Source organism: Scyliorhinus canicula, chromosome 17, assembly GCF_902713615.1.
Source record: "Scyliorhinus canicula chromosome 17, sScyCan1.1, whole genome shotgun sequence".
In the NCBI taxonomy this organism is placed as follows: Eukaryota; Metazoa; Chordata; class Chondrichthyes; order Carcharhiniformes; family Scyliorhinidae; genus Scyliorhinus; species Scyliorhinus canicula.
This window is the reverse complement of record NC_052162.1, coordinates 99,160,584-99,181,959: the sequence shown is the minus strand read 5'-3', so window position 1 is coordinate 99,181,959 and position 21,376 is coordinate 99,160,584. Positions and strand designations below refer to the sequence as shown.

Genomic DNA, 21,376 nt, shown 5'->3' with positions numbered 1-21,376 from the left:
GCCAAATTCCGACACCTGTTCGGGTGCACAGAGGGAGAATTCAGAATGTCCAAATTCCCTAACAGCACATCTTTTGGGACTTGTAGGAGGTCATCCGGAGCAGGCACAGGGAGAACGTGCAGACTCCACACAGACAGTGACCCAAGCCGGGAATCGAACCTGGGACCCTGCCGCTGTGAAGCAACAGTGCTACCCACTGTGCTACCATGCCGCTCGGAGATTGTCCCACAGATTTGAGGTTGGATACGTTGGACCTCTCTTTGGAGAAGAGAAGGTTGCGAGGAGATTTTATTGAGATATTAAAAATCATGAGGGTAGAAAGGGAGAAACTATTCGTATTGGTGTATGGATTGATTTAAGGTAATTGGCAAAAGTAGCAATGATGAGATTAGCAAGAAATATTTCCACACAGCGAGTGGTTAGGATCTGGAGTGGACTGCACAGAGAGTGTGACAGATTCAGTCGAGGCTTTTAAAAGGGATTAGGTTAATTATCAAAAGGGAAAAATAAATGGCAGGTCTACAGGGAAAAGGGGAGAGGGGAATGGAACTAGCTGAGTTGTTCTTGCAGAGGGTAATTAAGGGCAGCAGGGTAGCATGGTGGTTAGCATAAATGCTTCACAGCTCCAGGGTCCCAGGTTCGATTCCCGGCTGGGTCACTGTCTGTGTGGAGTCTGCACGTCCTCCCCGTGTGCGTGGGTTTCCTCCGGGTGCTCCGGTTTCCTCCCACAGTCCAAAGATGTGCGGGTTAGGTGGATTGGCCATGCTAAATTCCCCGTAGTGTCCTAATAAAAGTAAGGTTAAGGGGGGGGTTGTTGGGTTACGGGTATAGTGTGGATACGTGGGTTTGAGTAGGGTGATCATGGCTCGGCACAACATTGAGGGCCGAAGGGCCTGTTCTGTGCTGTACTGTTCTATGTTCTAGGGTCAGCATGGAAATGAAGGGGGCTGAATGGCCTCCTTCTGTGCTGCAATCATTCTACGATACAAGTAAGTGTTCCCACTCTGATTCACATAATGATTCTCTCACAACCAGCCCCCAATTTAACCTCCAACCCCCACTGAGATCATCACATAGATTAACCCAATCCCCCTGTGATTATCACACAGATTAACCCCCCCTCCTGTGATTATCACACAGATTAACCCCTGTGATTATCACACAGATTAACCCCAATCCCCCTGTGATTATCACACACATTAACCCCAATCCCCCTGTGATTATCACACAGATTAACCCCAATCCCCCTGTGATTATCACTCAGATTTACCCCAACCCCCCTGTGATTATCACACAGATTACCCCAATCCCCCCTGTGATTATCACACAGATCAATCCCAATCCCTTTGTGATTATCACTCAGATTAACCCCAATCCCTCTGTGATTATCACACAGATGAACCCAATCCCCCTGTGATTATCACACAGATTAACCAAATCCCCCAGTGATTATCACTCAGATTAACCCAATTCCCCTGTGATTATCACACAGATTAATCCCAATCCCCCTGTGATTATTACTCAGAATAACCCAATCCCCCTGTGATTATCACACAGATTAATCCCAATCCCCCAGTGATTATCACTCAGATTAACCCAATCCCCCTGTGATTATCACACAGATTAATCCCAATCCCTTTGTGATAATCACTCAGATTAACCCAGTCCCCCTGTGATTATCACACAGATTAACCCAATTCCCCTGTGATTATCACACATCTTAATCCCAATTCCCCTGTGATTATCACTCAGATTAATCTCAATCCCCCTGTGATTATCACACAGATTAACCCCAACCCCCCTCCTGTGATTATCACACAGATTAACCCCAATCCCCCTGTGATTACCACTCAGATTAATCCCAATCCCCCTGTGATTATCATTCAGATTAACCCAATCCCCCTGTGATTATCACACAGATTAACCCCAACCCCCCTCCTGTGATTATCACACAGATTAATCCCAATCCCCCTGTGATTATCACACAGATTAACCCCAACCCCCCTCCTGTGATTATCACACAGATTAACCCAATCCCCCTGTGATTATCACACAGATTAATCCCAATCCCTTTGTGATAATCACGCAGATTAACCCAGTCCCCCTGTGATTATCACGCAGATTAACCCAATTCCCCTGTGATTATCACACATCTTAATCCCAATCCCCCTGTGATTATCACTCAGATTAATCTCAATCCCCCTGTGATTATCACACAGATTAACCCCAACCCCCCTCCTGTGATTATCACACAGATTAACCCCAATCCCCCTGTGATTATCACTCAGATTAATCCCAATCCCCCTGTGATTATCATTCAGATTAACCACATCCCCCTGTGATTATCACAGATTAACCCCAACCCCCCTCCTGTGATTATCACACAGATTAATCCCAATCCCCCTGTGATTATCACACAGATTAACCCCAACCCCCCTCCTGTGATTATCACACAGATTAACCCCAATCCCCCTGTGATTATCACTCAGATTAACCAAATCCCCCGTGATTATCATACAGATTAACCCCAATCCCCCTGTGATTATCACACAGATTAACCCCAATCCCCTTGTGATTATCACTCAGATTTACCCCAATCCCCCTGTGATTCTCACACAGATTACACCAATCCCCCTGTGATTATCACACAGATTAACCCCAATCCCCCTGTGATTATCACACAGATTAACTCCCATCCCCCTGTGATTGTCACAGATCAACCCCAATCCCCCTGTGATTATCACACAGATTAACCCCAATCCCCCCGTGATTATCACACACATTAATCCCAATCCCCCTGTGATTATCACACAGATTAACCCCAATACCCCTGTGATTATCACACAGATTAACCCCAATCCCCCTGTGATTATCACTCAGATTTACCCCAATCCCCCTGTGATTATCACACAGGTTACACCAATCCCCCTGTGATTATCACACAGATTAATCCCAATCCCCCTGTGATTATCACACAGATTAACTCCAATCCCCCTGTGATTGTCACAGATTAACCCCAATCCCCCTGTGATTATCACACAGATTAATCCCAATCCCCCTGTGATTATCACACAGATTAACTCCAATCCCCCTGTGATTGTCACAGATTAACCCCAATCCCCCTGTGATTATCACACAGATTAACCCCAATCCCCCCATGATTATCACACACATTAATCCCAATTCCCCTGTGATTATCACACAGATTAACCCCAATCCCCGTGATTATCACACAGATTAACCCAATCCCCCTGTGATTATCACACAGATTAACCCCAATCCCCCTGTGATTATCACACAGATTAACCCCAATCTCCCTGTGATTATCACATACAATAAACCCAATCCTTCCCTCTCATTATCACACAGAGTAACCTATTCTTCCAGAATAGCTGTGGTCCCAACACTGACCCCTGCGGAACATCATTAGTCACCGGTTGCCATAAGAAAATGATCCCTTTATTCCCTTGTGCCTTCTGCCAGTCAGCCAATCCTCTATCCATTGCCCCTCACACCATGGGCTCTTATCTCATTTGGCAGCCTCCTGTACGCCAACTTGTGTAAGATCTTCTGGAAATCCAAATAGATCACGTGCACTGGCTCTCCTTTGTCAACTTCCTTATTATTATCAAATAATTCTAACAGATTTGTCAGGCATGACTTCCCCTTGACGTAGCCATGCTGACTCAGTCCTATTTTATCATGCACTTCCAAGTACTCTGCAATCTCACCCTGAATAATGGTCTCCAAAATCTTACCAACGACCGAAGTCAGGATAACCGGCCTATAATTTCCCACCTTCTGCCTCCCTCCCTTCTTAAAGAGGGGTGTTACATTAGCCATTTTCCAGTCCTTTAGGATCCTCCCTGACTCCAGTGATTCCTGAAAGATCACCACCGTGCCTCCACAACTATCTCCTTCAGGACCCTCAGGTGTAGTCCATCCAGTCCTATCCACCTTCAGACCTTTTTCAGGTTCCCCAGAACCTTCTCCTTAGTGATGGCCACTGCACTCACATCTACCCCCTGACTCTCTTGAAATTCTGGTATTTCAGTGGCACTGTGAAATGAAATGAAATGAAAATCGCTTATTGTCACAAGTAGACACATTCCACATTCCGGTGCCTGTTCGGGGGAAGACTGATGCCAAGTAACTATTCAGTTCATTTGCCATTTCTTTGTTCCCCATTACTACTTTCCCAGCCTCATTTTCCAGTGGTCCAATGTCCATTTTTGCCTCTCTCTTACCTTTTATGTATCTAAAAAAAATATGTTGCAATCTGCTTTTATATTACCAGCTAGCTGATACTCATATTTAATCTTCTCCGCGCCCCCCCCCCCCCCCCTGTACACTTTTTATTTTATGCTGTTTCCAACTTTCCTTGTCAACCATGGTTGCCTCATCCTCCATTGGGATGAATTTCTGTGTGCCTCCCGAATAACTCCCTCACTCCTCTGTATCTCTGTAATCTCCTTCAGACCTACAATTCTCTGAGATATCTGCACTCTTACTACCCTGGTCTCTCTTGCACCCTCCATTTAAATTACTCCATCTTTGGTGGCCATATCTTCAGCAGCCTAGGCCCTGGGTCACATTTAGCCTGATAAGGTTCTTGTGAAGTGGGTTGGGAGAGTTTATGGAGTTAAATACATGAAGAAAGTTGTTTGTTGCTCAGCAGACAGAGACAAAAGTTGCTTCTGTGCCAGATTGACCACACTCAGCTACTGCCTGCCTATTTCTGACAGGCACTATGGGACATCAAGATTCACGGTAGCACAGTGGTTCGCAATGTTGCTTCACAGCGAGAGGGTCCCAGGTTCGATTTGTGGCTTAGCTCACTGTCTGTGTGGAGTCTGCACATTCTCCCCGTGTCTGCGTGGGGTTCCATCGGATGCTCCGGTTTTCTCCCACAAGTCCGCAAAGATAATTTGGACATTCTGAATTCTTACTCAGTGTACCCGAACAGGTGCCGGAGTGTGGCGTTTGGGGATTTTCACAGTAATTTCATTGCAGTGTTAATGTAAGCCTACTTGTGACAATATAAAGGTTATTATCATTATTATTATATGAACCCAACACTTTGAATGGATGTCAAATTCCACCATGAGCAGTCATCTGGTTTTGTTGTTTAACCACAGTGTAAGGTGACAGTGGAATAAAGTTCGCCCCTTGTCCACCCAGCGAGTGACAGTGTGCCCTGCAACCTCGCAGTCCGATTTTCCTTTCTGATGCTTATCGACCTGAAAGGAGGTCAGCTTAGCAAATGGCGGCACGTAACTGCTATTCAACTCTTTGATCCACTGCTTCCGCACGTCTTCATTCTTGGCGAACACATAGAGAGGGCCCTCATCGTACACCACCTGTGGAAGAGAAGGTCACAGTGTGATTAAAACCTGGCATCCAAAACTAAAGCACCAGCTCCAAATATGCCAAGAACAGCAAGGAGTGTGAGCTCAGGCCCCACATTCCAGCACTCTCCACTTAAAATGGGCTATGCTTGTTGAATACTTTCATGGCAGTTTGCTGTTGTAGAACCAACTGAGAATGCCCGAAAGGGCATTAAGAGAACCAGGTGGATTTTCATGACAATTGACAATGGTTTCATGGTCACCTTTAGACTTTTATTTCTGGATTTGTTTTTAAATTGACTTCAAATTGCACCATCTGCCATGGCGGGTTTTGAACCCAGGTCCCCAGAGAATGACCTGGGGCTTCTGGATTACTAGTCCAGCGACAATACCACTACGTCACAATCAACTAATGTGTGCTTTTAGTGAGGCACAGTTGGCACTCTTGTGATGTTACTTTCCTTTCCCTTGGTGTTTTCCACAGTTTCAAACCTTGATTAATGCCTGTAAAATGCAGCTGTGGAGTTGGGAGTAAAGATAGGGGCCTCACGGTAGCATGGTGGTTAGCATCAATGCTTCACAGCTCCAGGGTCCCAGGTTCGATTCCCGGCTGGGTCACTGTCTGTGTGGAGTCTGCACGTCCTCCCCGTGTGTGCGTGGGTTTCCTCCGGGTGCTCCGGTTTCCTCCCACAGTCCAAAGATGTACGGGTTAGGTGGATTGGCTATGCTAAATTGCCCGTAGTGTAAGGTTAATGGGGGGATTGTTGGGTTACGGGTATACGGGTTACGTGGGTTTAAGTAGGGTGATCATTGCTCGGCACAACATCGAGGGCTGAAGGGCCTGTTCTGTGCTGTACTGTTCTATGTTCTCTTTTGAAAGTCCGGTGCCAGTTAGAGATTCAACCGGTCTGGTGTCTTGACGGTCCGCTGGGAGCGACGTAGCGGTGGCGGCGATGTCGATGCTGTCCTGATGTTGGATGACTCCAGGAGTGTGTTGAACTCCTCCAGGGGAGGGGAGGGTGGCGCCGGTCCGGAGAAGTGTGTATGGGTGGAACCTGCTGGTGCCAGGTCCCTGAGGGAGACAGTACCTTGGCGGCTGTCGGGGTATGCCACATAGGCATACTGGGGGTTGGAATGGAGCAAGTGCACCCTATCCACCAACGTGTCCACCTTGTGGAGTCGCACGTGCCTATGGAGCAGGACCGGTCCTGGAGCTGCGAGCCAAGTGGGGAGCGACACCCTGGATGTGGACATCCTGGGGAAGGCAAAAAGACATTCATGGGGTGTGTTATTCGTAGCGGTGCACAGTAGTGACCGGATGGAATCTAGTGCTTCAGGGAGGACCTCCTGCCAGCGAGAGGCTGGGAGGTTCCTGGACCGTAGGGCCAGTTGGACGGCCCCCCATACCGTCCCGTTCTCCCTCTCTACCTGCCCATTTCCCCGGGGATTATAGCTGGTCGTCCTGCTGGAGGCGATACCCCTGCTGAGCAGGAACTGACGCAGCTCATCACTCATGAATGAATATCCCCTGTCACTGTGGATGTAGGCGGGGAAACCGAACAGAGCGAAGATTGTGTTGAGGGCTTTGATGACGGTGGCAGACGTCATATCGGGGCACAGGATGGCGAAGTGGAATCTGGAGTACTCATTGACCACACTGAGAATATACGTGTTTCGATCGGTGGAGGGGAGGGGCCCTTTGAAATCCACGCTGAGGCATTCAAAGGGGCGGCAGGCCTTCACCAGGCACGCACGGTCCGGCCAGTAGAAGTGCGGCTTGCACTCCGCACAGACCTGGCAGTCCCTGGTGACAGTCCGTACTTCCTCGACAGAGTAGGGCAGATTGCGAGCCTTGACAAGATGGTACAATCGTGTGACCCCCGGGTGACAAAGGCTGTCATGTAGGGCCCAGAGTCGGTCTACTTGTGCGCTGGCACATGTACCCCAGGATAGTGCATCTGGGGGCTCGTTGAGCTTGCCGGGGCGATACAAAATCTCGTAATTATAGGTGGAGAGCGTGGGGGGCCCAGGTCGTGGAATGCTGTCGACGTCCATGCCCCGTGGGGAAGACAGGATGGCGGCGCCTGAAGATCCTGCGGGGGACAAAATGGCGGCGCCCATGGGCTGCACGTTGCGGGAGCTGGACAAGATGGTGGCGCCCATGGGCCACATGTTGCAGGGACTGGACAAGATGGCGGCACCCATGGGCCACACGTGGACTGAGGGGGGGAAGATGGCAGCGCCCATTGTGTGTAGGTCAGGGGGGAAGGGACAATAGCGGTGACTGCGCGGGCCTGCCTATTTTTGCCACAAGCCTTGCAAATGAAACTGCAGACGGACAGCGTTGGCAGGGGTGCTTCTGCTGGCCACAGAAGTAACATCGGGGACCTCTGGGGTGCACGGGTTGGCGTGTGGCGCAGGCGTACTGGCTGGGTGAAGCCCCGCTGGGGCGGCCGTCTGTGGGGTCCCCGAGGGATAGGAGGGGTGGGCCGCACGGCCGGAGGGGTAGGCTTGAGGATTGCGTGAGGCGACCGTCCTGGAGAGTGCTAGCTTTTTAGTCTCAGCTAGACCGAGCGTGGCCCCTTCCAGCAGTCTTTGGCGTATGAGGTCCGACCCAATCCCCGTTACAAACGCATCACGCATAAGAAGGTTGGAATGTTCGGTGGCCGTAACGGCCTGACAGTCACAGTCCCAGACGAGTGGGATTAGGGCCCGCCAGAAGTCTTCTATGGACTCACCAGGGAGTTGAGAGCGAGTGGCGAGTACGTGCCTGGCAAAGAGTTGTTCGTTTTCTGTGCATAGTTTTCTTTGAGGAGCGCCATGACGTCTGCGTAATTCGGGGGGTCCTGGATCAGCGGAAACACGTTGGAGCTCAACCTTGAGAACAAGATCTGTATCTTCTGAGCCTCCGTCGGAGGGGTGGTCGCTGAGTTGATATAGGCCTCGAAGCAAGCTAGCCAGTGATTAAAGTCCTTTTTGGCGTCGCTTGATTGCGGATCCAACTGCAGGCAATGTGGTTTGATTCGGAGGTCCATCTTTTAGAAAATCTTACTGCAATAAATTGATGCACGATCAATTGTACAAAGACTAAGGTTGGATACAACTGTGCCTTTATTGCAGTGAGATGTGTGGCCTCCCACAGCAGCTGGCAAAATGGCTGCTGAATAGAGCACACGCTCCACCTACTGTGCAGAGCCAGCAGGCAGGGGCTACCGGTGAACCTGTAGTACAGGTCCTACCTTACATCACCTAATACAGGTGTAACAGTGGTTTACCACAATGGGAAAAAACAGAGTATCCTTTTAAGTGCCTTTAGCGGGATGGTTCTCGGTGCCTGCAGCCCCAAGAACGACCCCACTTTTAAATGAGACTAGCCTTTTTGGGGAACGGTGAGGAAAGCCTTGCCGAGGTTAATTTCCTGCACTGACAAGCTCAGCTCGTTGGGACTCCCGCCAATGCCCCAACTTACCGATTAGGGTTTTATTTGAGGCCCCCACCTCATAATGACAGGACAACCCTGGGCCTGAATCCTGGAAAGGGGAACCTGCCACCCTGACACTTCCAGGATGCCAGGGCGGTACTGCCAGGGTGCCCGGGTGGTACTGCCATGGTGCCTGGGTGGCACAGCCAAAGTGCCAACCTGGCAGTGCCAATCTGCTCGGGTGGCATCAAGAGTACCAGGGTACGGCCCAGCCCAGAGCCCGACCACCCGGGAGCGTCCAATTTCAAGGGAGACCCTCCCCTGCCACAGGCGCCATTACTCCTTGCCAATGTCTGAGTGGACCAATGCTAAACGGCGAGGTCTCCGAGGCACGGACGTTTGATCCCGAGCCTTGGGTGACTTCAATGCGATCATATTTAAGTGAGCTTAACTGCGCACTTAAATATGCAAATCCGGGTACTGTCCATTGAGGGCAAGATCCATATCGCGTCGTCTTGCGAAATCTCGTTAGATCTTGCAAGGCATCCCGAGCATCGTAAATCTTACCGGCCTCGTCGCCTTACCAAGTCGTGCCCGATGAGACCATACGATCGCTGCCGCTATCTTTTGGATCATGGGTTAAACTAAAGCTTTGGTTATTGAGTTTTCTGCAATGCAACAATATCTGTGCTTTAAAAATACATAATTGGTTACAAAGTGCTTGTGAATGTCCTGAGTCATGAAAATTGCAACATAAGTGTAAATCTGTCTCACTGACGTGATTCTCATTGATTCATAAGACGGAGGCAAATTATTTTCTGTGGTGAAGAGTTCAAATCCCCAAAACAGACGAGTTCAGAATAAGGAAGTTAAGAGTAAAGAGGACGATCAGGGGAAAATATGTCAAGGGAAATGGTCATGTAATCATTCCCAGGGACAATTGTTGAACTTTACAGCATGAATAAGTTCAGGAGATAACTGTTGGAGTTTGGAAAAAAGACAATGTAATAATTGTAGGGGACTTTAATCTTCAATAAGACTGGAGCAATCAAATTGAAGAAGGTCGCCTGGAAGATGGGTTTGTAGAATGGTTTTGCTAAAGCTTCCTGATATTACTTCTCAGTCTTCTAAACTCTAAAGAATACAGACCCAACTTCATCAGCATCTCATCATAGAACAACTCTCGCATCCCAGGGACCAAACTATGGAGACCAAAACAACAGACATTGTGGTCTCACCAAAATCCTGTACGATTGGAACTCTACCCACCCATCTTGGTCGACCTCTCTCCCAGGCGCGATTGTCCCCCCCAGAACTCTGCCCTTATATCCAGGATTTGGATACAGAGCTGGTCACCGGTCAGTGAAATCAAATTCCCACTTCAGTCTGAGCAACCACAGAGTCAATCTTTTCCGACACATAGCCTTGATACTCTTCACTCCAGCAGAACCTTTGTTACAGAGTCACCAACTTGGTATAAATGAATGAGTATTGCTAAAAAAATACATCTAGTCAAAGTTTTTCATCTTGCACTCATCAGGACAATCCAAGAATACCACTGTCTGGGGAAAAATCGGCTTTATACTGCATTTGAAGAGAAAACTGGTTGGTTGGCAAGGGGACTCTGATTGTTCGTGGCGTTGCCATGAAGAATGCACCAGTTGCCGATGACAGACCGGCATTGTTTGCAATTTAAAGCAGGAACCTTGACGGGTCAAGGCAATGTTGTGAGTTAAATTAATTAACTTGAAATTGCGTCATGCTGAATGGCATCAGCTCTTGATGTCAGGTTTCTGCAGATCCCTTATTCACTGGTTCAATTTGCTCTAATAAGCTAATGATGCTCTTAGAACCATAGAACAATAGAATTCCTACAGTGCGGAAGGAGGCCATTATAAAACCATAAGACATAGGAGCAGAATTAGGCCACTCGGCCCATCGAGTCTGCTCCGCCATTCAATCATGGCTGATATTTTTCTCGTCCCCATTCTCCTGCCTTCTCACCATAACCCCTGATCCCCTTATTAATCAAGAACCTATCTATCTCTGTCTTAAAGACACTCAGTGATTTGGCCCCCACAGTCTTCTGTAGCAAAGTGTGCCACAGATTCAGCCTTTCAAGTCTGCACCGACCATCTGAAAAAGCACCCCACCTAGGCCCACTCCCCTGCCCCTCTCCCCATGACCCCACTTAACATCCACACCTTTGGATACTAAGGGGCAATTTAGTGTGGCCAATCTATCTAACCTGCACACCTTTGGACTGTGGGAGGAAACTGGAGCACCCGGAGGAAACCCACGCAGACACGGGGAGAAAGTGCAAAATCCACACAGATAGTCGCCCGAGGCCGAAATTGAATCAGGGTCCCTGGAGCTGTGAGGCAGCAGTGGTAACCACTGTGCTACCGTGCTGCCCCAGCCTTTTCTTCAGTCTGCTGGTAGCTGGTGGAGGAAATGACAGACGGGTGAATGACTGTCACTTAATTGGCAGGGTGACGATGGGAGTGTGTCTGACTCTAGGGAAATTTCTGCCTCGTGCTGGGTTGAACATTGGTGAAAATTATGCTATTAAATAGGTTATCATTGCGAAGCCTCATTTCACAGTCACAGCGTGAGATATTTCTTCACTGTGATGAGCCTTTCTATCATTCAGTGACTGCTTCAAAATCAGAGGCCGTCAAAATAACAATAGAAGTTTTCATTTCCTCTTTCACTTACCGTTCCAAGTGTTAGTCGTTTTGTCGACCTAAAGCCACACTCCAAACGGAGACCCGACTATAGCTTGACTGCAGAAAGGCACTTACAAGTGTTAGGTCCAAATGTCTGATTTTGTTCACAATATTAACAATTCCACCCTCACCTATAGCTTCCACCCCCTAGCTCCCTCTCTCTATTATACTGATACTGCTGTGGTCATCTTCATTCTTGTTCTTCCTCAGCTTCAATTCCTCTCTTACTCACTCTTCCTATTCTTTATCTCTTCACTGTGTTGAAGTTCACACTCATCATTGCATCTCCAATTCTCCAATGTATTTTGCTCCAGAAGGTGTTCATATCTGCCATATCTGAGGTGCACAGATTAATTGGTTTAGCACACTGGGCTAAATCGCTGGCTTGTTAAGCTAAACAAGGCCAGCAGCGTGGGTTCAATTCCTCTACCGGCCTCCCCGAATAGGTGTCGAAAAGTGGCGACTAGGTGCTTTTCACAGTAACTTAATTGAAGCTTACTTGTGACAATAAATGATTATTATTATTATAGGTGTGCAGCTAAAACCAAGCCTGGTGTCACCCAGGTGCTATTTTCTGATTTACTGCATCTTCTCCAACAGATTTAAACCTCCCTTCACTTTTTCTTCAAGGACTCAGGAACCTCACTGAAGAGGGATCAAATCCTGCTCCAAAGGCTGGACTCTATTATCCTGGCTGCCATTCCAGTGCAGTACTGAGGGGGCGCTGCACTCAGGGATGTGAGACTTTGAGATAATAGGCTGGATTTTCCATTTATTAACGGCGGCAGAGAGATCCACGATCGGGTGGAGAATCCAACATCGGGAAAGAAATGGATCGGCGCCATTTCCAATGCTACGGTTCACTGGTGGCTGGAACGAGGTTCGCGGCCCATGCCAGCGGGAGGATGTAAATAGGTCGGGACACCCGATTCTGCACGCCTTTGTTTTTCTCGTGGGCGCGTATTGGTAAAAGTATTTGCCAGCGTGGCTCTGGTGTGGTGGACCTCATGGCATGCCAAGGGGGTACATAATTAAGGTAGATGCCCCCAAAGTCGATGCAGAACCCCTCCACCCCACAATGCAAATCCTGCCCATTCCACCCCTACCTGACACCCCCACTAGACCCCGACCAGAGACCTCTGCATAACAGGCATCCCCATAACAGAGACCCCTATATAACAGAGACGGCCCGATATAACAGAGACACCCCATATAACGGAGACCCGTTATAACCAAGATCCCATATAACAGAGATCCACCCATAATGAAGGCCCTATATAACAGAGTTGACCCCATATAACAGACCTCCCATATAACAGAGATGCCCCCATATAACAGAGACACCCCCATGTAACAGCGACTTCCTATAACAAAGACCATATAACAGAGATCCACCCATAACAAAGACCCCATATAACAGTGACACCCTCATATAACAGAGTTGCCCCATAAAACAGAGGTCCCCCATATAACAGAGATCCCCATGTAACTGTGACCCCCCCCCTCCAAATAGCAGAGATCCCATAACAGAAACCCTCCCTACTGTTTTGAAACTGACCACAATGTTAATAAACATTGAGCCATTAAGCGCTTTCACTTCCTCTTTTTATCAGTAGAAAGCACTTAACGGTTTTTGATGTGATAATGAGCTGTCAATCATTGCTAGATGTTTATAAACATTGGGTTAGTTTTACAGCAGTATCCTTGAGATCCATTTAAGCATCAAGGGATCTAAATAGACAATCCAGACATCTAGCTGTCTGGAAGCTCTCAATCACAGCCGAGTAAAAGCTAGTTCTCTTTGAGGTGAATAGAAGCCTTGCAGATCAAAAGATTTGAAGGGGCTTAAACCCTGGTCTGGCCACCTAAAATGGAGTCGGCAAAGGACGCCGGGAGATGTGGCCAAGTTCAGGGACAGCTGCAGCTCTCAAATAAACAAAAAGCTGCAGCCCAGACTTTTGCAAGGAGCCCAGGAAAAAGGCCATCAGGAGCCATCCCGGGACAACGGGCTTGAAATGCAAACCGACAAAGTGTAGCAGACTTGGTGGCACCTGTTTCCTTATTTGGAAAGGCCTACATGCCTCAGGCACCAACGGACATGGCCATAAGGACACGCCCCGCCATCAAGGCCGCGGGTCTTGTTTGGTCCGAATCGATCAACGTGATCGAGCCTTGATCGATTGATTGGAAGTTTACCTGGGACTGGCCAAAAGGGTGCGCAAACTCCTGGGGAGGAAAGGTTCTGCGCAACCCCTCACTCGCTCTCTCGACAGCAACCAACAATGGTGACACTTCACCGGCCGAATAAGAGGAAGAACATCCACGCCATCAATGGAAGGGCCAGAGCCAAGGACAATGACGACCAGCTACTGACCATCAAAACTGCCAGACCGCGGACTCCAGATAAAGGCCATATCTGTCCGCAACTTGCCAGTCACTTGACAGTTAAGGTAAGGTCTTGTTTGTAAAAGCTTTATAGTTCAACTTGTGTGTGTGATTGAAATAACCGGAACATTGTGTGCTGGCGAATAAATTATATTATTCTAAGAAACAACTTGTGGTCATTTGTCCATTGTATATGGGTTAAAGACACACTGTGGTATAGGCACAACACTAGTGATGTGGTTTTTGCTTTTGATGAAGTTACAGTTGCTGCTTTATATCCTGAGGCAGCACCTGTAAGGGAGGGGTAACTTTTCAAGAAGAGATTATTTTTCACAGTTTCTGTCTGGACTGCTCTTTAGCTTCCAGACAGGGGTGACTTATGGGTGGGGTCTCTGATATGGGGTTAGTCTCTGATAGGGGGTCTCTGATGGGGGGGGTCTCTGATGGAGGGGTCTGATGGAGGGGTCTATGAAGGAGAGGTCTCTGATGGAGGGGTCTCTGATGGAGCGGTCTCTGATATAGGGGTCTGAAGGAGGGGTCTCTGATGGAGGGGTCTCTGATGGAGGGGTCTGATGGAGGGGTCTCTGATGGGGGGTCTCTGATATGGGGGTAATCCCTGATGGAGTGGTATCTGATATGGGGGGTGTCTCTGATGAATGGGTCTCTGATGGAGGGGTCTCTGATGGAGGGGACTCTGATGGAGGGGTCTCTGATGTAGAGGTCTCTGATGGGGGGATGTCTGATGGAGGGGTCTCTGATATGGGGTGGTCTCTGATATGGGGGTGGTCTCTGATGGAGGGGTACCTCATGGGGGGTCTCTGATGGAGGGGTCTCTGATGGAGGGGTCTCTGATATGAGGGTGGTCTCTGATGGAGGAGCCGCTGATGGAGGGGTCTCTCATTGGGAGTGGTTTCTGATGGGGGGGTCTGAATGAGCGGTCTCTCATATGGGGGGCACTGTCTGATGGAGCTAGTGTCTGATGGGGGTCTCTGATGGAGTGGTCTCTGATGGGGGGGGTCACTGATGGAGGGGGCTCTCTGATGGAGGGGTCTATGATGGAGGGGTCTATCATATGGAGGTAGTCTCTGATGGGGGGGTCTCAAATGGGGGGTCTCTGATGGAGGGGTCTCTGATGGAGGTCTCTCTGATGGAGGGGTCTCTGATGGACGAGTCTCTGATGGATGGATCTCTGATGGGGGGGTCTTTGATGGGGTTTCTCTGATGGAGGGGTCTCTGATGGAGGGGGTCTCTAATGGAGGGGTCTCTAATGGAGGGGTCTCTGTTATAGGGTGGTCTCTCATGGAGGGGTCTCTGATATGGGGGTAGTTTCTGATGAAGGGGTCTATGATGGAGGGGTCTCTGATAGAGGGGTCTCTGATATAAGGGTGGTCTCTGATGGAGGGGTCTATGATGCTGGTGTCTCTGATGGATGGGTCTCTGTTGGAGGGATCTCTGATGGAAGTGTCTCTGATATGGGGGTGGTCTCTGATGGAGGGGTGTCTAATGGAGGGGTTTCTGAGGGGGGTGTCTCTGATGGAGCGGTCTCTGATGGAGGGGTGTCTGATGGAGGAGTCTCTGATATTGGGGTGGTCTCTGATATTGGGGTGGTCTCTGATGGAAGGGTACCTGATGGGGGGTCTCTGATGGAGGGGTCTATGATGGAGGGGTGTTTGATGGAGGAGTCTGATATTGGGGTGGTCTCTGATATTGGGGTGGTCTCTGATGGAAGGGTACCTGATGGGGGGTCTCTGATGGAGGGGTCTCTGATGGATGACTCTGATATGGGGGTGGTCTCTGATGGAAGGGTACCTGATGGGGGGTCTCTGATGGTGGGGTGTCTAATGGAGACCCCTCCATAAGAGACCACCCCCATGTCAGAGACCCCTCCATCAGAGACCCCTCCATCAGACCCCCATACAAGAGACCCCTCCATCAGAGACCCCCCCCCATCAGAGATCCCTACATCATAGGGGATTCAATTGTAAGGGGAGTAGACAGGCATTTCTGTGGTCGGAAACGAGACTCCCGAATGGTATGTTGCCTCCCAGGTGCACGGGTCAGGGATGTCTCAGATTGGCTGCGGGACATACTGAAGGGGGAGTGTGAACAGCCAGTTGTCATGGTGCATATAGGCACCAACGATATGGGTAAAAAAAGGGATGAGGTCCTACAATCAGAATTTAGGGAGTTAGGAGATAAGTTAAAAAGTAGGACCTCAAAGGTAGTAATCTCAGGATTGCTACCAGTTCCACGGGACAGTCAGAGTAGAAACTCAAGAATAGTCAGCTCACTCAGCTAAATCGCTGGCTTTTAAAGCAGACTAAGCAGGCCAGCAGCACAGTTCGATTCCCGTACCTGGACAGGTGCCGGAATATGGCGACTAGGGGCTTTTCACAGTAACTTCATTGAAGCTTACTCTTGACAATAAGCGATTTTCATTTTTCATTTTCATTTCATGAATACGTGGCTTGAGAGATGGTGCAGAAGGGAGGGGTTCAGATTTTGGGACATTGGAACCGGTTCTGGGGGCGGTGGGACCATTACAAACTGGATGGTCTACACCTGGGCAGGACTGGAACCAATGTCCTGGGGGTGCTTTTGCTAACACTGTTGGGAAGGTTTTAAACTAATGTGGCAGGGGGATGGGAACCAGATTAGGAAGTTAGAGGTCAGTAAAGAAGCAGCAACTAAAGCCAGTAAGGTACGAGATAATAAACTCAATGTGACTAGGGGGAAGAGTAGACAGGGAGGAGTTGATGAACGCAAAGGGACAGGTGGTCTGAGGTGCATTTGCTTTATGCGAGAAGTGTAGCAGGTAAGGCAGATGAACTTAGGGCTTGGATCAGTACCTGGGAATATGATGTTATTGGTATTACTGAGACTTGGTTGAGGGAAGGGCAGGACTGGCAACTGAATATCCCAGGGTATAGATGCTTCAGGAGGGAGAGAGAGGGAGGTAGAAGGGGAGGAGGAGCTGCATTACTCGTCAGAGATGATATCACAGCCGTGATTAAGGAGGGCACGATGGAGGATTCGAGCACTGAGGCAATATGGGTGGAGCTAAGAAATAGGAAGGGTGCAGTAACATTGTTGGGACTTTATTACAGGCCTCCCAAAAGCAAGCATGAAGTAGAGGTACAAATATGCAAACTGATTATAGAAAAATGTCGGAGCAATAGAGTGGTTGTGATGGGAGATTTTAACTTCCCCAACATCGAATGGGATTCGTGTAGTGTTGGAGGTGTAGATGGAGCAGAGTTTGCAAGCAGCATCCAGGAGTGTATTTTAGGGCAGTATGTAAATAGTCCAACTCGGGAGGGGGCCATACTGGACCTGGTATTGGGGAATGATCCCGGCTGGGTGGTTGATGTTTCAGTCGGTGATTACTTTGGGAATAGCGATCACAATTCCGTAAGTTTTAGAATATTCATGGACAAGGACAAGAGTGGTCCGAAAGGAAGAGTGCTAAATTGGGGAAAGGCAGAGTATAACAAAATTCGGCAGGAGCTCGGGAATGTGGATTGGGAGCAGCTGTTTAAGGGTAAATCCACATTTGAAATGTGGGAGTCTTTTAAGGAAAGGTTGATTAGAGTGCAGGACAGACATGTTCCTGTGAAAATGAGAGATAGAAATAGCAAGATTAGGGAACCATGGATGATGGGTGAAATTGTGAGACTAGCTAAGATGAAAAAGGAAGCATTCATAAGATCGAGGCGACTCAAAACTGATGAAGCTTTGGAGCAATATCAGGAAAGTAGGACGAATCTCAAACGCGCAATAAAGAGGGGAGAGAAAACCTGGAACTTTCTCACCAAAAGGCAGAGGGTCAATTTGAAAGTTCAAGACTAGGATTAATTAATGTTTGGTGGGTATCAAGAAATATAGAGCAATGGTAGTAAATGGAGCAAGGCGCACATCAGCACTGCTGTCATTGACGGTCGAATGCCCTCCAGCAATGCTCCAGTTGCCAACAGGATGATGCTGCCACAGTGCTAACTCACAGGCACTAACCTGGAATGGATACTGCCTATCGAGGGGACAGTTATCCTCAGCAGTCACTGTTTCCACACATTTGATCTTTTCCACATCGATTGATCCTTTCTTTCCCCCTCGTTTCTGGAGAGAAAACAGAAGGACATTAAACTCTCCAACATATTACTTATTGCTCATGATCCTCTGAAGTTGCTGACTCTCTCTCCCCCCCTCCCCTGAAGGTGCTGACTCTCTCTCTCCCTCCCTGAAGGTGCTGACTCTCTCTCTCTCTCTCCCTCCCCTGAAGGTGCTGACTCTCTCTCCCCCTCCCCTGAAGGTGCTGACTCTCTCTCTCTCCCTCCCCTGAAGGTGCTGACTCTCTCTCTCCCTCCCTGAAGGTGCTGACTCTCTCTCCCTCCCCTGAAGGTGCTGACTCTCCCTCCATCCCCTGAAGGTGCTGACTCTCTCTCCCTCCCCCGAAGGTGCTGACTCACTCTCTCCCTCCCCTGAAGGTGCTTACTCTCTCCCTCCCCCCCTCCTCTGACGAAGGTGCTGACTCTCGCCCTCCCCTGAAGGTGCTGACTCTCTCTCCCCTTCCCCTGAAGGTGCTGACTCTCTCTCCCTCCCCTGAAGGTGCTGACTCTCTCTCTCACTCCCCTGAAGGTGCCGACACTCTCTCTCCCTCCCCTGAAGGTGCTGACTCTCTCTCTCCCTCCCCCGAAGGTGCTGACTCTCCCTCTCTCTCCCTCCCCTGAAGATGCTCACTCTCCCCTCCCCTGAAGGTGCTGACTCTCTCCCTCCCCTGAAGGTGCTCACTCTCTCTCACTCCCCTGAAGGTGCTCACTCTCTCCCTCCCCGCGAAGGTGCTGACTCTCTCTCTCTCTCCCTCCCCTGAAGATACTCACTCTCCCCCTCCCCTGAAGGTGCTGACTCTCTCTCCCTTCCCTGAAGGTGCTGACTCTCTCTCCGCCTCCTCTGAAGTTGCTGACTCTCTCTCTCTCCCTCTGCTGAAGGTGCTGACTCTCTGTCCCTCCCCTGAAGGTGCTGACTCTCTCTCCCTCCCCTGAAGGTGCTGACTCTCTCTCTCTCCCTCTGCTGAAGGTGCTGACTCTCTGTCCCTCCCCTGAAGGTGCTGACTCTCTGTCCCTCCCCTGAAGGTGCTGACTCTCTCTCCCTCCCCTGAAGGTGCTGACTCTCTCTCCCTCCACTGAAAGTGCTGACTCTCTCTCTCCTCCCCTGATGGTGCTGACACTCTCTCTCCCTCCCCTGAAGGTGCTGACTCTCTCTCCCCTTCCCCTGAAGGTGCTGACTCTCTCTCTCCCTCCCCTGAAGGTGCTGACTCTCTCTCCCCTTCCCCTGAAGGTGCTGACACTCTCTCTCCCCCTCCCCTGAAGGTGCTGACTCTCTCTGTCCCTCCCCCGAAGGTGCTGACTCTCTCTCACCCTCCCCTGAATGTGCTGACTCTCTCTCCCTTTCTTGAAGATGCGGGTGTCGGGAGGGTTGTATGGCCATCTGTTGCAGTGTTCCCGATCGCGGGAAGAAGTGCCCAACGACCGTGACCGGCCCCAAGAATGACGCAGTCTGTGCATGCGTGCTCCCTCAGCAATGTGCAGGCCTGGAACCCAGCGAGGCAATCCACCTCCTCCTGACGTCAGCGCACTGACCCAGGAGCAGATTATTTTAAAAAAATCAATGAAACCTTCTCTCCAGAAACGGCGGCAGAGGACAGGTCACGTACACTGATGTCACGTGTTCTGGCGTGAGAGAAATTTCTCCATTTTGCTGCCAGCAATGCTGGTGTGCGCTCCAGGGTGTCTGGTGAACAACCCATTAAGAAGAAACTGAAATCAGGAACAAAGCAGTATAAAGATGATTCATGCGTTTAATAATATACCAATGCAAATCAGGATGCAAAGCTCATGTGTGTTACATGCAGGGAAGTACTGGCAAATGAAAAATTAAAACCCCCAACACTTCAAAGGCATTTGAAGACTAAGTTCGAGGACAAACGACTTGATTTTATTCAAAAGATACAGTGAGAACTTAAATCAGCAGCTGAAGTCCTCAGCAGAAATGTTTTCTCGAATGACAAAGCTGGTGAGAATGTAAGGACCAAGCAGTCTCAGCTGTTAAATTAAAGGTAAACAAAAATGGTAGGTCATGACATTTGGGGGTGCGTGGGTCGCAAAGGTCAGCCAGCGTGGGTAATGAAGGTCTGCCGGCGTGTGTCCCAAAGGATGCTCGGTTGGTATAAATGGGTCCCGGGCAAAAAAGTTTGAAAAACACTGGACTAGGCTCTATATGCAACGGGATGAAAATCAGTCCTCAGGGTTGCCGGGCGGCAATATCTTAACCATAACCATACCACAGAACTTAGTGAAGAAGGAGACCATTTGGTCCATTGAGTCTGTACCCACTCCACTTTATCCCAATATCTCAGTAACCCCACCTAAACCTTTGGACACTAATGGACAATTTAGATGGCCAATCCACCTAACCTGCACATCTTTGGACTGTGGGCGGAAACGGGAGGACCCGGAGGAAACCCACGCAGACACAGAGAGACAGTGCAAACTCCACACAGACAGTCAGCCGAGGCCGGAATTGAACCCAGGACCCTGGAGCTGTGAGGCAGCAGTGCTAACCACTGTGCCACCGTGCACAGCCTTACAGAATGAAACAGTAGTAGACCGGGGAAAGGTCGGGCCAGGAATTTGATATGGTGGCCTGAGATCAACAAGGACATCGAAAGTATTGTAAATCGATGTGCATTCAGTTAAAAAGCCCTCAATTCCTTCTTTTTATTATTTTTCATGAAAATATATTAATTGATGAGTGAAAGGGTGTGAATGTCACCTATGGACTTTAGTAAGGCTATTGACAAGGTCCCTCATGGCTCAGAGAAATGGCAGATGGAATTCAATCTTGTCAAATGCATTTTGGAAGATCAAATTCAGGTGTGAATTATACAGTAAGTGGCAGAACCCTCAGGAGCATTGACATACAGAAGGATATGGTCAAGAAGGCATACGGCATGCTTGACTTCAGCGGCCGGAACATTCAGTACACGAGTTGGCAGGTCATGTTACAGTTGTGTAAACTTCAGTTCGGCCACATTTGGAATATTGCGTGCAATTCTGGTTACCACACTACCAGAAGGACATGCCTGCTTTGGAGTGAGTGCAAAGAAGATTTACCAGGATGTTGCCTGGTCTGGAGAGTGTTAGCTATGAAGAGAGGTTGAATAAACTCGGATTCCTTTTGTTGGAAAGATGGAGCCTGAGGGGGAGACATGATTGAGATCTACAACATTACGAATCTGGATCAGCACAGGCTGGGTGGGCCGAAGGGCCTGTTCCTGAGCTGTAATGTTGTTTGTTCTTTGTACATACCCTGACCTCATTTGCTGGTGCACTCTTACATTTGCAAACAACACTCTAGTTAACATTAGCATCACTCTGCACGTTTACCATGTCTTTTCCCTTTAGCTTTCCAAATCTAGTGTCATGTGAAACTTGTAT

At 49.1% G+C, this 21,376-nt stretch overlaps 1 protein-coding gene across 4 annotated transcripts in view; it reads right to left on the bottom strand.

The window, feature by feature from the left end:
* Nucleotides 1–21,376, bottom strand: part of btk (Bruton agammaglobulinemia tyrosine kinase) — a 216,173-nt gene that overhangs the window by 100,735 nt on the left and 94,062 nt on the right. For all 4 annotated transcript variants that reach the window (XM_038775528.1, XM_038775531.1, XM_038775530.1 and 1 more), the window contains exons 4-5: nucleotides 17,895–17,999; nucleotides 5,279–5,360 (exon numbers count right to left, since the gene is read on the bottom strand). In XM_038775528.1, the coding sequence (XP_038631456.1) occupies nucleotides 5,279–5,360; nucleotides 17,895–17,999 (187 nt within the window). The remainder of the gene's footprint in view (nucleotides 1–5,278; nucleotides 5,361–17,894; nucleotides 18,000–21,376) is intronic.